Source organism: Eumetopias jubatus, unplaced genomic scaffold (assembly GCF_037043125.1).
Source record: "Eumetopias jubatus isolate StellerSeaLion01/CBP00866 unplaced genomic scaffold, mEumJub1_p1.0 scaffold_12, whole genome shotgun sequence".
NCBI classification, from domain to species: domain Eukaryota; kingdom Metazoa; phylum Chordata; class Mammalia; order Carnivora; family Otariidae; genus Eumetopias; species Eumetopias jubatus.
Window position 1 is genome coordinate 67,662,817 of NW_028274818.1, and position 16,091 is coordinate 67,678,907.

Here is a 16,091-nt window from a genome sequence, read left to right on the forward strand (position 1 = left end):
AAGGCAGACCAGTTGCCAGGGACAAGAGGGTTTGACCGTCAAGGGGCAGCACGGGGCAGCTGGGGATGTGCGGAGCTCAGAGGGTGCACGGGGAGCTGTCGAGCCCACACACTGCGAGCCACACACAGGGCATCTTAGCACAGGCAAAGCTGTGAAGGACCAAGCAGGACGCAAGGAGAACCCGAGGTGGAATACCGACTGGGGCAAAGTAACCTATAGCTCTGTTACAAATAAACTCTATAACCTCACTGAAGAGGGTGGGCAACAAGGAAGTCGATCCAAGGAGCTCTGGAAAACTTTTGACTGAAAACGAGAAGGACACAGGGGAAAAGAACTGCACACGAACACTGTGTATTGGCTGACGCATTTCTTCTCAACGAGGTACAGAGCAGGGCACCTGGGTGACTCAGATGGTTAGGCGTCTGCCTTCGGCTCAGGTCATGATCCCGGGGTCATGGGATCGAGCCCCACACATCAGGCTCCTGGCTCGGCGGGGTGCCTGCTTCTCCTTCTCCCTCTGCCTCTCTCCCTGCTCAGACTCTCTCCTCTCTCTCTCTCTCTCTCTCTGTATCTCTGTGTCTTAGATGAATAAATAAAATCTTAAAAAAAAAAAAAAGGAGGTACAGAGCAGCAATGCTGACATGACCTTCCCTGTGTGGCACAGACCTGCCCCAGCTCCTTTCACTGCGGGCCTCACAGCAGCGCCACCCCCACAAGGAACAGGCACATGCCCCAGGGCTGAGGCAGAGAAGCACGAGAGTGGCCTGGGGTGTGCCGTGGCCCCAGAAGCTACAGCGATCACAACAAAGGGTGAGGGCACAGGACCCATTTGGAAAGAATTGTTCTGCAAAAGCAAAGCCAGACAATTTGAACAACAAAATAAGTAACAGTAATACTCTGTTATACTCCCCAGATGAAAACAAGTATCAGTGAACCTAGGACATTCCTGGGGGAGAAAAGAAGTTACAGAATTACAACAGAATGGTACTGTTCATGAGTTACAGACAGACTACTATATAGTCCATAAATAAATAACATACTAAAATATAATAAATGATAAAAGTGGCATTTCAAACCAGTGAGGGTGAGGAATGGATTACTCAGTAACTGGTACTGGGACAGACAGATCATCAGTCATCTGGGCAAAAATTGCAAGTCCACATATACCAAATAAATGTTAGAGCAATCAAATATTTAAGCATAAAAATGAAATCATAATAGAATTAGAAGACAAGTAGGAGAATGTTTTTATGATGTGGTCACTGGGCAAGCCTGTGTAACTAGGGCACCACATCCTGGAGCCTCTTCTAAAAGGCTCTGCACATGTTATACTATAAAAATAATGTTCTGCATGGCAAAAATATCACCATAAAATCAAGCCAAACAACCTACTTATTTTTCTTAAAACTCATATTAAACATTAAGGATTCACTTTCTTTTTTTTTTTTTTTTTTTTTAAGGATTCACTTTCTTAATCCAAAGGAACCACAAATCAGTAAGAGGAAGACTTTAGACCCATCAGTTTCAATCTCAGGCAATTACTCTGTGAGAATGTCCCATGGAAGCCACAAGCTGTGCACCAGATGTCAACGGCATGACAGCATGCAGTAACGAGCATGTTTAACTTTGCACTCATGGTTCAACATATTATCGCACAGCCATCTAAGTGACAATTATAAGAGCATACGCAGCAATGTGGAAAATGTCTACAATATAATGCTAAGGGATAATAAAACATTTTAAATATAATTTCACTAATGTATGCCAATGAAAGTAAAAATGCAAAATGCAAATAGCTGTTACATGAGGGTGGCTGAAATGATGGGGTAATCAAGATGTTTTGTTTTTTGTCAGGTAAATATATACACACACACACGTATGTATACATGATGTACATACATGAATATGTACACAGATCAGTGAATCCATATCTATATAAATAACAGAATAAAGAAATGGATCCACTAATTAATTAGTGGCAAGATCCACAAATAAATGCTAAAATTTGTGGGCAAAATTTTCAGAAGAAACAAAGATATCTGACCATCTCAAGACATCCCTCCTCAAATTTATTAATAACAAGAGGAAATATAAACATTTCAAGAGTTGACAAGGGTCCTGCTATTTTAAGATCTATATAAAACTTAGATCATGGAGAAGGCATAAATTCATTGGTCGGGCTAGTAATAGCCATGTAATTTCAGATTGTATACACATAGCTAGAAAAGAATTAATAAAAATCTGTTTAAGATGGAAACAGAATCTTGTTATGCTGTAAGATATGTCTTATTTAAGTCTCATAAAATTCTGTAGCATATCATTGAAAAAATCCAAACCTTAGGCTGTTTTCCTAATGCCCATCTTTTATGCACTTTATGGCTGTACATGTAATTCACACATCCTCAAATAATCCCAAGTTCACACTGATCCCAAAGTCTGGGAATTTCTGATCTCCTGATACACGGTAGTGTGTGCCACATCTCTGGGTATAAGAATCAAATGTCTACATCTAAGAAAATACTGCCAAAGGAGACAATGTATCTAGCTAAACTTTTAGAATACTTACTTATACATTTTTCAATGTCAGTCACCATATTTTGAATTTTTATTGAAAACTCTAATCTGTTGGGAGCTAAGAAGAGACTTGTAGCAAATTCTGAAAATCTGAGAAAATAAAAGCTTATTTCAGAAAAATGCAGTAACTAACAGAAATTATAATTACTTGTAATTTTTAAAATGTCAACTACTTACTCATCATATATGTATTTATTCTCGAACTCAGTCATGACTTCTATGTCTGTAAGAATCCATTGAAAAAAAGAGAGAATAAAACACTAATTGGTATTTAAACCAGCTAAATGATCAATTGACATGTGTCAGTGGTTCCCAAACACCTAAGAATAAGCTGGAAAGGTCATCTAAAAGGTAGTGTTCCAGCAGGACACCTCACCCCCAGATCTTGGAGTCCGAGAGCCTGAACTGTTAACAAGCATCCCAGGTGGTGTTCATCCTCACAGAGGGAGTCCCCAAGTCCCGTGAGAAATGGTGTGAGTACTGAGACCAAAATAATGATGGTGTTATTACACGCACCACAAATGATCTAAGTTTATGCTCACTTTGAGCATTCTTAACATTTACAACCTAGTCACGGGTCATATATAAACTACTATAATTTTATCTCATTTGTCTTTTCCAGCTGTTAGGACATTTTCCTTCCTTCTTAATAGTCTCCTTCATCTTACCTGAAAGAATTCCTTCGAAGTTGGAAGAGACTTTTTTTGGTTTCTTCATTATTTGCAGTTCTTTACTGGAGTATTTCATGAGACACCTGACTTCATTTTTTGATGCCTCATCTTCACACAACTCGGATTCTTCGGAGGACTTGTCAGACTCACGAGAGTTCTCTGTGGAAATTTCTGAAGACTCACTCTCTTCGGGAATGCTCAAGTGTAGAGTTACTTCAAATACTGGTGCATATATTTTTCTCAAATCCTCATCCACTTTAATCCTATTCAAAATCTAATGAACAGACACGTTAGGATGACAGTTCTAACTGAAAGAACATTCCTTTAAATTAGAATGATACAGCTCTAACTTTTAAATGACCAGTAATAACTTCAGTATAACTGAATAACATTATGTTACCACATAACTGACATTTGCATGTTAAAATAAGTTCATGTAAAACACAGGTACATTATAATGCAGTAGTCTCCCCCAGAAGACTGTAAATTAATGCCAGAGTGGCTACATAGTAATCATCTGAGAGCTTATTAAAAATACAAATTCTTAGGCCCTATCCCCAGAGATTATGAGTTAAAAGGTCAGGGGCAGGGCCCAAGAATCTTTTTTTTTTTTTTTGATTGAAGTATAATTAACATACAATGTTATATTTGTTTCAGGTCACAATATATTGATTGAGCAATTTTATACCAAGAATTTGAATCATTTAAAAGCTGAGCAGGAGACTTTACTGTGTACTCCACGTTAAGAATTACGAATCAGGAATATACTTCAAATCCATTCCTATAGACGCTAGTTCCTCACTTTAACATACATATCCTAGTAAGGGTATCCATCTCTCCCGAGAAATAACCAGAGTATTTTACGTATAAATATCTTACTTATACAATGTGTTTGCCCTCAGGCTGTCTCGGCATGGGTTCTCCACTAATGAATGGATCCCTCAGAGCCCACATAAAATCCATTGTTCTGGAGGCACCCAATGTTTCTCAGTGGTCAGCTAGGTTGCCTGTTAGAACCTCAACCATTCATTTATAAATAAAGGCATTTAACAGTATAAACAAACACCATTAACACCCTATTAAGCTGCTGGGGAAAGAGCCTGAGTTAGACGCTGAAGGTGATGTGCAATGCTTAAATGTTCCACACAAATAAATAGGAAGTTTCTATGGGATGATTAAAAACTTCTGCAAAACGGATAGTGCTGATAGTGCACCCCATTGTGAATGTCGTAGTGCCACTGAATTTTATGTGTAAAAATGGTTAAAATGGTAAATTGTACATTATGTACATTTTATCACAATGAAGAAGTTCACAGACAATTCCAAACAAATATATAATGTGTTATGTAGCTTCTTCTGGAAAATAACCTCTTATTCTGATAATGACTGGACTTCAACCCCTACACACCTTCTAATATTATAGTACATATATATTTTGCATAGACTCATTCTTGAAATATGTGTACTGTACTTACTACTTGATACAGTATACTCATAGCATACTATACTATTTGATACAGTTACAATTTGATGAGTACTTATCATGTCCTAGGCACTATAGTAAACAGGCTACCTTCACCTCATCTTCACAGTAACCCTGAGGAAGAAATTATTACTCTTACTATGCATAAAAAGAAACTCAGACTTGGGAAGCTTATATTGTCAAAGGCTATATTGCTAGCATGTAGTTAAGGCTAAAGTTTGTTGTGGGTCTGTGACTCCAAAGCCCACAGTTAAAATATGAAGTGGGGCTTGAAAATCTTTTTGTAATAAATTTTTTGGGTGATTTCCTCAAGACTGTACATTACAAGAGAGAAATAGCTACATCTAAATTCTACAGTATGCAATGGGAAGTGGGGACCTCCCCCACTTTAGCCCTGCTCTCTCTTGAGAGTCAAATCTAGATTTCCAAAATCCTAATAGAAATATTTTCACCTGGTTGCCCAAGGTACCTCTGACTCAACACATCCCAAATAATTATCTTTTTTAAGATTATTTATTTGAGAGAGAGAGAGTGCACAAGCAGGGGCAGGGGCAGAGAGAGGGAGAAGCAGGCTCCCCGCTAAGCAGGGAGCCCGATGTGGGACTCGATCCCAGGACCTTGGGATCATGACCTGAGCTGAAGGCAGACACTTAACCGGCTGAGGCACCCAGGTGCCCGGATTATCTATCTTTTCTTGGACTAGATATTAGAATGTGCTCAAAAACTCAGTCCATACCAACATGAATTTAGCAAAAATAGGAGAACCAAGGTCAGATACTAGAGGGCAGAGTATGAGAGAGATGCTACAATGAGGGCTGTGGGGCAAAAGTGGAACCAGGGACACACAGGATTTATGCCAGGATCACAACGCTGTCTACATCAAATCTACTCATAAGCAAACTGGAAAATCAGAATCAGTGTTGAATTTTAAAACATCAAAAAAGAATTTCTATTACCAAAGATCTATACCTAAGATTAATAGACAAGGACAAAGTTAAGAGGTAATATTAACAAAGTCTAAAATTAACAAAGAATCAATATCTGGAACACACAAAAATCCTAAAAATCAGTAAGAAACCCAATAGAAAAAATGTTCAAAAGTATCAATATGCAATTCAAAGAAGAAAAGTGGGAATACTGTGTAACAATCAGAAACGGTAAATTGTGTGTGTGTGTGTGTGTGTGTGTGTGTCTGTGTGTGTTTCTGTTTGTGCATACTGTCATAGATTGGGTTCCCTGGGAAGCCAATTTGAGACAGGCAGGATATAAACACTAAGGAATGTGCCTAGGTCAACATATGTGGAAGGGAGAGAAAGCAAGCAGGGTGGGTAGAGGGGAAGGCTGAGCTGTTATACAGGCCAACCACAGGCTTAGCCAAGCCATGGGGAGCTCAGGAGCGGGAATGGCCCTTCAGAGTTTTTTATACCCTTGTAACAATTGTTCATTGCATGTGGGCCTCCCCCAAAAAGGGGCATGACCTTGAACAAGGGGGCTGCACTTGAAGCCATCTCAGAAAAAGCAGACAGCTAAAGGCTATCTGCTGACAACACTTTCAGTAGCTGGGGGTCACGTCCCACACTGAGGGCATTTGGTGGCACATCACTGTGAGATCTGGACCCAGACCCACCGATACGTGACACGAGTCTTGACAACGTAATGTTGAGTGAGAAAATGTACAGATGCAGCGTAGCACTGTGACCCTATGCAAACTGTAACATGTATATTCCAGTAACCAATAATATATTTCAAAAAAATTTACTGTGAACTATGGAGGGTGGATTGAAGAATGCACAAAAAATAATGCATGAAGATTTATATTTTCATGGCCTAACAAATGGTTATGGTCTGTATTTTATAAATAGTTTTGTGATTCAGTAAGAAAAAAAACTCCATCAGAAAAATGGGAAAGAACACCAAAAAGTCATAAAAATGAGAAATACAAATGGCTAATGAGCATAAGAAAAATATCTAAGATTATGAGTAATACACAAAAATTAAGACCAGTTAATCCCAGATTTCAGTTATCAATAAGCAACAGCAAGTATAAAATAGTACACATTTAAAAGGCAGTCTTTAATAGAAATTGGTGTGACCTTGTCTAAAGAGAAATTCTGCAATGCAAATGGAAAGCCATAAAAAGGTCCACAGTGCTGATTTAATGTTAATCCTAAGGAAAAAAATTAAAGCAGTGCATATATTTTTATCTAAAAATATTTCTATTCTGAAGTGTTCATAAAGAAGTAGTAGAAGCAATTCCCTTAGAGTATGGGCTGGGACTATAAAGCACACAGGCTAAATCCACAAAACAAAACAAAACAAAACAACCCACAAGATTTTTATGGAAGAAATTATAAAAGACATTGAAAAACATTAAAGAAGACTTAAATAAATTGTACAATCATGTGGGAAGACTTAGTATCATAAAATATTAACTCTCCCCACCTTCTAGGCAATTTCAATCAAAATCCAAATAGGGTCTGATTCTAAAATGTATATGGAAATGCAAACAGCTGAGGAAAGACAAGACTCTCTTAGAAAAGGAGAAGACTTATTTCAAAGCTATACCATTAATCTGGTGTGGGATTGGCACAGTAACAGGAAAGTAGATCAACGGGACAGAGTAACAGTTTGGAAAGAGAAGACACGTGTATGGAGACATATGATAAATGATAAAGAAAGAGCTGCTGTGCAGATCGGCAGGGAAGGGATGTAAAGAAATTGTGCCTGAGCAACAGTCACTCATAAAATAAACAAAAATGAACCCTAACATACACTACGCACAGATTTAGAGATAAATGTGGACAGACTCCAAAGCTTTCATAAGAAAATAGAGAAGAATATATTTATGACTCAGGATGGTAAATAATTACAAACACGAATACAAATAAAAGGACTGATAAAATCAATTACACTGAAATAAAGGATTATAGGTAATAGAGGTGCTTGGGTGGCTCAGTCAGTTGAGCATCTGACTCTTGATTTCGGCTCAGGTCATGACCTCAGGGTCATGAGACTGAGCCCCATGTCAGGCTCCACACTCAGTGGGAGTCTGCTTTTCTCTCTCTCTCTCTCCCTCTGCCCCTACTCCTGCTTGTACTCTCTCTCTCTCAAATAAACAAATCTTAAAAAAAGAATTATTGATAATAATACATCATAAGGGAATAAAAATAACAAGCCATCTAGTAGGAAAAGATAACTGCAATATAGACATGAAGAATTCCTACAAAATAATAAGAAAAATCAATCCAGGAGATTAATGGGCAAAAATTCCCAATAACATATATTTTAAAATATACCAGTAATAAGAGAAATACAAATGAAAATAAAAAATGTAGACATTTTCCCTCGTTACCAAATCTACCTAAAATATTTTTTAAAGGAAAAAATGTGTAAAGTATACATATTATACAGTGCTATCTCATAAAAATGCTGCTTTTGCCAACTAGGACAAGCATCTAGTGCATAAAGTTTAATCCCAATAAAATATTAGGGGGGTGGGATACAATTCTTCATGGCCAGAAAAGATTTCCTACTTAATGTTTTTCTAGGATTCTGTCAAGATTTCTCATATTTGTCTTGTGTCATTTTTAGTTAATAACAATGAAAAAAGTACTCTGAAGGCCAGCAAAGAGTGAGAGGTATACAGTAGTGGGGGCCGAAGGGGGTAGCTTCTACTTTCGATAGGGTGGTCTCTCCTGAGCACTCCACGTGAAGTAGCGTACAGCGTCACTCTGCATTCCTTTATCTTCCTCTGCTTTTCTTCATGGCACTCACGGCTTCACTATCTGTCTCGTTTAGCAGAATATAAACTCCAAGAGGTCAGGGACGTGTTCTGCCCACTGCGGTATGTGCCTCGCTCAGTGACTGGTAAATAATAAGTACTCAATAACACATGAACAAATGAACCAACTGAGATAACTGTAATTACAGCTTTCTACAGTGAGAGGGATGTCTGTGTGTGTGTGCGCGCGTGTGCAAGAGACTGTGAATAATCATAAATCATATTTTTAATTCCAAACTTACTCATTTTACATAAAAAAATCTATGCTTATATTTTTCAAAGACCATTTTACCTCCTTAATATCTGCTTCCGTTTTTACTTCTGACTTTAAAACAGAAGTGGCACATAAGTTTGAATTATCAACAAATTCTTCGTAATCATCTGTTATCTTTTCAGTGACAGAGAAGACATTCTTGTATATTCTAGATTAAGAAATAAGAAGGAAAAAAACATAGTCTTTCCAAACTTTTATATCTTATTAATATCCAGAACACATCAATAATTAGACATTCCTCCAAAGGAGATATGTACAGGTGGTCAATCAGTACAAGAAAAGATGCTCAGCATCACTCATCATTAGGGAAATACAAATCTAGGCCACCGTGAGATATAACGTCACAACAATTAGGATGGCTCCTATTTTCTAAAAGTATCTCTCAGTAATCCTGTTACTGAGGATTAGCACCCTGGTGCTTGCTGGTGGGAATCAAACTAGAGCAGCTACAGTGGAAAATAGCCGGACACTCCTCAGAGAGGTACATGTGGGATGGCCGTACGATATAGCTACTCCAACTCCGGGGATATCAACAAAAGAAACAGAAATGGTAACAACATCATTCACAATAGCAAAAGGTAAACACGACCCAAATGTCCATCAATAGAGGAATGAATAAATAAAACGTGGTGTATACATACTGGAATGTTATCTAGCCTTAAAAAGGAAAGAAATTCTCATACGTGTTACAGCGTGAATGGACCCTGAAGACATTATACTGAGCAAAATAACCCAGATACAGAGTTCAAATAAGGTATGAATACTCCACTGAATAAGGTACCTAGAATAGGTAAATTCAGAGAGACAGGAAGTACATTAGAGGTCACGAGGGCTTGGTGGAAGGATGGGGGCCATGCACAGGGAATGAATTGTTACTGTTCACTGCACACAGAGTCCCAGTTTAGGATGATGAAAATGTTCTGGAAATGGATATGGTGACGGTTGCACAACACTGTGAATGTGCTTAATGATACTGAATTCTGTTACTTACATTTTACTATAATAAAAAAATCGTATGTCTCATTTCAGCAAGATGAAAAAGTAAAAATATTCTATTACTCTTAATTGGGGGAAATAAAAAAATGAAGCATTTTTATGGAAAAGTGAAGATTTACAAATATATGCTAATATGGAGATAAAATTTAAATCATAATTGGGGCGCCTGGGTGGCTCAGTTGGTTAAGCGACTGCCTTCGGCTCAGGTCATGATCCCGGAGTCCCAGGATCGAGTCCCACATCAGGCTCCCTGCTCGGCAGGAAGTCTGCTTCTCCCTCTGATCCTTCCCCCCTCTTGGGCTCTGTCTCTCTCACTCTCTCTCTCAAATAAATAAATAAAATCTTTAAAAAAAAATAGACTACCTGTATAAATGGCAAGACAATCTCACATTCATGGATTAGAAAACTTTATACTATAAAAATGGAAATCTCCCCATATTTATCCACAGATACAACGAAATCCCTATAAGTTCCAGCTGCCTTTTTTTTGCAGAAATTGCCAATCTTATTCTATAATTCATATGTAAATGCAAGGGAGCCAGAAGAGCCAAAACTTTGTTGAAAAGGAACAATGTTGGAAGATTCACACTTTCCAATTTGAAAACTTACTACACAGCTACAGTAATCAAGACAGTGCGGTACCAATATAAGGACAGACATACAGATCAACTGAATGAAATTTAGAGTCAACTGCCTGTCAAAAAGAGTGCCAAGACAATTAAATGGAGAAAGAACAGTCTTTTCAACAAGTAGTGCTGGGACAACTGGACATCCGTATAGGAAAAAAAATGAATTTACACCCTTATCTCACACTGTATACAAAAATTAAAACAAAATGGATCAAAGATCTAAATGTAGGAGCTAAAATTGAAAATCTTAGAACATAGGTATCAATCTTCATGACCTTGCATTAGGCAACACTTAAAGTACAATCAGAGGAAAAATAAATTGGCCTTTTTTGAAACTAAATACTTTTGCTCCAAAGGATACTATCAAGAAAGTGAAAAGATGACCCAGAGAATGGGAAAAAATGTTTGCAAATAATCTATTATTTGTCAATAATAGGGGTCTTGTACCCAAAACATATTTTGAAAACTCATTAGAACTTAACAATAAAAAACAACACAATTTAAAAATGGACAAAGGACATGAAAAGACATTTCTTCAGAGAAGATATACAAATAGCCAATAATCATATGAAAGGATGTACAACATCATTAGTCATTATGGAAATACAAACCAATACTGTTAAGAAGGTCAATGGAAACAGATTAAATAATGATAGCTCCTACTTAGCAGGCATTTACTCTGTTTATTCTCAAACATTATGACATAGGTATTATTGTTATCTCTAGTCTACACATGAGAAAACTGAAGTCTAAAGAATTTATGTCTCCTAGCTTACTATTACTAGCTAACCTAAGTCACACATCATGTCAGAGATGAAACAGGGATTAAAACCCAGACGGTATGACTCCAAAAACACATGTACTTGAACCACTACACACGTATTCCTCCTATAACGTTAAATATATATATATATATGAGACATGTTGTATTTTTTAAATGAACTATGAAATAGTACACTAGGATTACAACAGAAAAATACACAGGAAAAGTCTAGGAGAAATTACACCAAAATAATAAGATACTGTATTTAAGCGATGGATTAGGGTAATTTCTGTTTTCTAAATTTTCTATTATATGATGAATTAACTATAATAATCTTTTAAAAATTATGTTCAAAATTAAAAACTTCTAAACACACAAACACACACCTGTAGTTTTAGGAGAAATAAAATTATAATGTGCTATTACTAAATGTGCTCTTATATAGGTTAAAGTCCTAGCACTGACTCAAAGTACCTATGAGGCCTTAGAAAAGTGATTTAAGCTCTGCTGGATTCAATAACAAATTAGAGAAACAGTATATTATCTTTAAGAATCTTCAAAATGTTATGAATTTATTTTTCGCTCTCTAGTTATGATACTGAAACTCTGATTTGACTTAAAATGATATTGCTAAATTTTGACAGTTTGAACATAAAGTATTCTACAGTGTCAATTCATATTCCATGGTTTACAAATTACGGCGATAGATCCAGTTGTGGTAAGTAAGAAAAAAGTATTAACAGTAGTATTTAAATAGAAGGTGAAAATAGGGGGCACCTGGGTGGCTCAGGTGGTTAAGTGTCTGCCTTCAGTTTGGGTCATGATCTCAGGGTCCTGGGACCGAGCCTCACATCAGGCTCTCTGCTGGGTGGGGAGTCTGCTTCTCCCTCTCTGTGAATGTGCACACATTCTCTCTCTCGCAAATAAATAATTTTTTAAAAGATTTTATTTATTTATTTGACAGAGACAGACACAGTGAAAGCAGGAACACAAGCAGGAAGAGTGGGAGAGGGAGAAGCAGGCTTCCAGCCGAGCAGGGAGCCCGATGCGGGGCTCGATCCCAGGACCCTGGGATCATGACCTGAGCCGAAGGCAGACACTTAACCATCTGAGCCACCCAGGCGCCCCAATAATTTTTTTTTTAAAAAGGTGAAAATATTTGGTTTTCAATAGATACTTGGAATTGCCTCAAATTCCAATTGAACCTTGTGGCTGGCTACTTCCAGAATCATTCTTACAAATGATTTTTTAAGAACTAGTTCTGAATATTACCCAGCCATCAGAAAGGATAAATACCCAACTTTTACATCAACATGGATGGGACTGGAGGAGATTATGCCAAGTGAAATAAGTCAAGCAGAGAAAGTCAATTATCATACGGTTTCACTTATTTGTGGAACATAAGGGATAGTATGGAGGACATTAGGAGAAGGAAGGGAAAAATGAAGGGAGGGAAATCGGAAGGAGAGAAAAACCATGAGAGACTATGGACTCTGAGAAACAAACTGAGGGTTTTGGAGGGGAGGGGGTGGGGGGATGGGATTTAAGGAGGGCACGTATTGCATGGAGCACTGGGTGTTATACAAAAACAATGAATCATGGAACACTACATCAAAAACTAATGATGTACTGTATGGTGACTAACATAACATAATAAAATTAAATTAAATTTAAAAAAAAACCTAGTTCTGAACTTTGAAGATACAGCATACCTATACATAGGATTGCCAGATTTAGCAGATTAATACAGAACAGAACACCAAATTAAAACTGAATTCCAATCATTTTTAGTATAGGTAATATCTGGGACATACTTACACTAAGGTATTATTCATTATCTGAATTTCAAATTTCACTGGGTATCATATACTTCACATAGCAACCTAGCCTATGCAGAATATTTTTAGGGGGGAAGGAAATTTTCTTATATTTTATGCAGAGTATTAATGAAAGTATTACCAGATAATAAGTTCAGATAATTGCAAAAACTGAGTACATATAACTTGCTATGAGGAGAATTTTCAAATTCTAGCTTAAATTATTTGATATTTCCTCCATAAGTGACAATATATTACATTATGATCATAAATTCCTTTTATAAGTCAAAAAATTGTGATTTACTTAATGAGATCTTCATTCCTTTTTTCCATTGAAAATGGCATTCTAGCAGAATTATTAAATAATTCCAAAAGTAGTGTGATTGCAGTATTCATTAGTTGACGGATGAGTTCCTGAAATATGTAGTCAACCAGCAGCAGAAACCTCAAAATTGTTTCTAATAAACGTCGATATTTAGGCAGCTTGAAATGTACTGTGTCATCTTCAGAGAGGTTTGACTCAAAATATTCTTTAATTTCTTTCTTTTCTGCCACCTACAGTTCAATAAACAATTGAGAAACAAGTGATAATTTCCTATGTTAATATAGCATGATTACAACACTGTAACTAAACATTATTATGACAATTTTCATGAAAACTTTATGCCTGCACTGTATTTAAACAGCAGACAAAAAAGAAGCCTATGAAGTTTGGGGTCTCACTTATAAGCAGATGAGTTTATGGAACTCAACCAGGAAGTACATACTAATGATTATCTAAGCATTCCTACACAGAGGGACCCTCCTCAAGTATACAATTGGGAGTAGAGCTACCAATGGGGGGAAGAGTCAAGTGTAAATAATAGGTATCCTAAAATCCAGTCCAATGCTGCCTCCCTTACGCTAGGCTATAGCAATTAGTTTGTTTGTTTTTAACACATATATGATAAATAATACAGAATTAAGAAAAAATTTAAGTTCATCAAATCTGATGTTAGAGTTTTGTCCTTTAAACAATGTATCTCTTAAGACAATTGACTTAGGGGGCGCCTGCGTGGCTAGGTTGTTAAGCGTCTGCCTTCGGCTCAGGTCATGATCCCAGGGGTCCTGGGATCGAGCCCCGCATCAAGCTCCCTGCTCAGCGGGAAGCCTACTTCTCCCTCTCCCATTCCCCCTGCTCGTGCTCCCTCTCTCATGTCTCTCTCTCTCTGTCAAATAAATAAATAAAATCTTAAAAAAAAAAAAAGACAATTGACTTAGTATGTTACTGGGGAATAAAATCAGTACTACTAGTACCACCAAAACTTCTAAATTGTGCCCTCTAAAATAATCTCAAAGTTGGTCAAATGGTTCTTTTTAGACACATAAACATTTTTTTAAATTATTGATGGACCTTTAAAATTCTAAAAATATTTCCAGTATTTGTTCACCTATTGGTTGTTCATTCTTTTTATTTTTTGCTCCATTGATATTTAAATGCTTGATAGTCCTTTCCAAATTGTATTCTGATTTTTATTTTTTTTTATTTTTTTATTTTTTTAAAGATTTTAAATTTTTTATGAGAGAGAGAGCATGAGTACAAGCAGGGGAAGCGGCAGGCAGAGACAGACGGAGAAGAAGACTCCCTGCTGAGCAGGGAGCCCGACGTATGTGGGGCTCTATCCCAGGACCCCGGGATCATGACCTGAGCCGAAGGCAGGTGCTCAACCATCTGAGCCACCCAGGCGCCCCAATTCTAATTTTTAAAAACACAATTGCATTTATGTTGCCTCTCTTCATGTTTCTTTTTTTTTTCATTTGTCTTTTTCTTTCTTTTAAAAATGAATAACGTTCAGTTGATTATCAATTTGGCAAGTTTTTTCTAGTACTGGTTGACTCTCTGGAGGAATGGTTTACCATGGTGATGTAGTTCTTTACTAATACAACAGATGCTTGTAGAAATTGGGCTAAAAAAAGACAAGATAACTCATATACCAGTTATGGGCACAGCTATGCTGGGCCTGACAAATGAAATACTGACTTTATTAATAGGTTATGTTTTTATTGAAAAGGTCATGTTTTTCCAGGAGTGGCCACATGATTTGAAAACTTCATATGCAAAATGCATTTTAACTGGTAAAATGGTGAGGCAGAGTCTATTAACTATTCAGAATAAAGATTTTTAGCATTGGTACTAAAGGAATTTTAAATAGCTTAATAACTGTATCGATATAAAAGTATACAGTAGTAAGCCTGGTAATGCTGCCCTTTTTATTGAACATTCTGAAGTTAACAGAGATTCTGACACCGATAGGCAGATAGGCAGATATTCTCCAGCATCACAGGCTATATTTTGGGTCAGGCATATCTCAAGTCTGACTCTAGGTCCACATCCTGATGCTGGGTTTCGGTTTTCCTCTCATCACTTCTATGCCTGTGCTGTGTCTGGGCAGTCCCCAACATTGCCCAGAACGCCTTTTAACGTAGCTGCACTTTAGAGTCACCTGAGGAGCTTCTCCACTGCTGGCTGAGGCTCCATCATCAGAAACTCTGATTTAATTAGTCTAGGGTGGTCCCAGAGATCAATATTTACTAAGAGTCCCCCATCTCACCCCACCAGCTGATTCTAGTGTGCTGCCTAGAGTCTGGCCACTGAGGAGTCACACATTTCAGTTTTAAAAATTCACCAAAATGGCGCTGTAGGGAAGCCCTGCCTCTGCCCCCAGCAAAGATCTACAAGTAAGACAGGTGTCCATGAACAAAAACAGCTCTGGGAGAGCTCTGGAGTCCACTGAAGAAACTTCAGCAACACTGTGAAACAAAAATCCTGAGAATAACCACACAAAAAGAGAAGACAGCTTCACTTTCCCCACTTCCTCCCATCCACAGCTGGAGTTGCTCAGCACCAAGAGGAAACTTCCCAGCTAGAAAGCGTCCCCTCCCTCATCAGTAAGGAAGAGCAGAGTGAGCAACAGGCTTCCCCAGGCTTTGGGGGCACTGAACAAAGGTCCCACTTTGATTTCACCCTGCCCAGACCAGCAAAGCTGAGATGGACACAGATGGCTTGAACCAGGAAGAAAAACATGGACTGCCAATAGCAGCTATGTGGCGGGAGAGATCCCCG

At 37.6% G+C, this 16,091-nt stretch overlaps 1 protein-coding gene across 3 annotated transcripts in view; it reads right to left on the minus strand.

Annotated features, from left to right (window-relative positions):
- The window catches only part of DNAH14 (dynein axonemal heavy chain 14), a 329,828-nt gene that overhangs the window by 260,558 nt on the left and 53,179 nt on the right, over nucleotides 1-16,091 (minus strand). For 2 of the 3 annotated variants that reach the window (XM_028111778.2, XM_088017199.1), the window contains exons 10-14: nucleotides 13,293-13,543; nucleotides 8,802-8,931; nucleotides 3,243-3,519; nucleotides 2,752-2,797; nucleotides 2,567-2,664 (exon numbers count right to left, since the gene is read on the minus strand). In XM_028111778.2, coding sequence (XP_027967579.2) covers nucleotides 2,567-2,664; nucleotides 2,752-2,797; nucleotides 3,243-3,519; nucleotides 8,802-8,931; nucleotides 13,293-13,543 — 802 coding nt within the window. Of the gene's footprint in view, nucleotides 1-2,566; nucleotides 2,665-2,751; nucleotides 2,798-3,242; nucleotides 3,520-8,801; nucleotides 8,932-13,288; nucleotides 13,544-16,091 lie in introns of those variants that run through there. The other variant, XM_088017201.1, reaches the window with a different exon arrangement.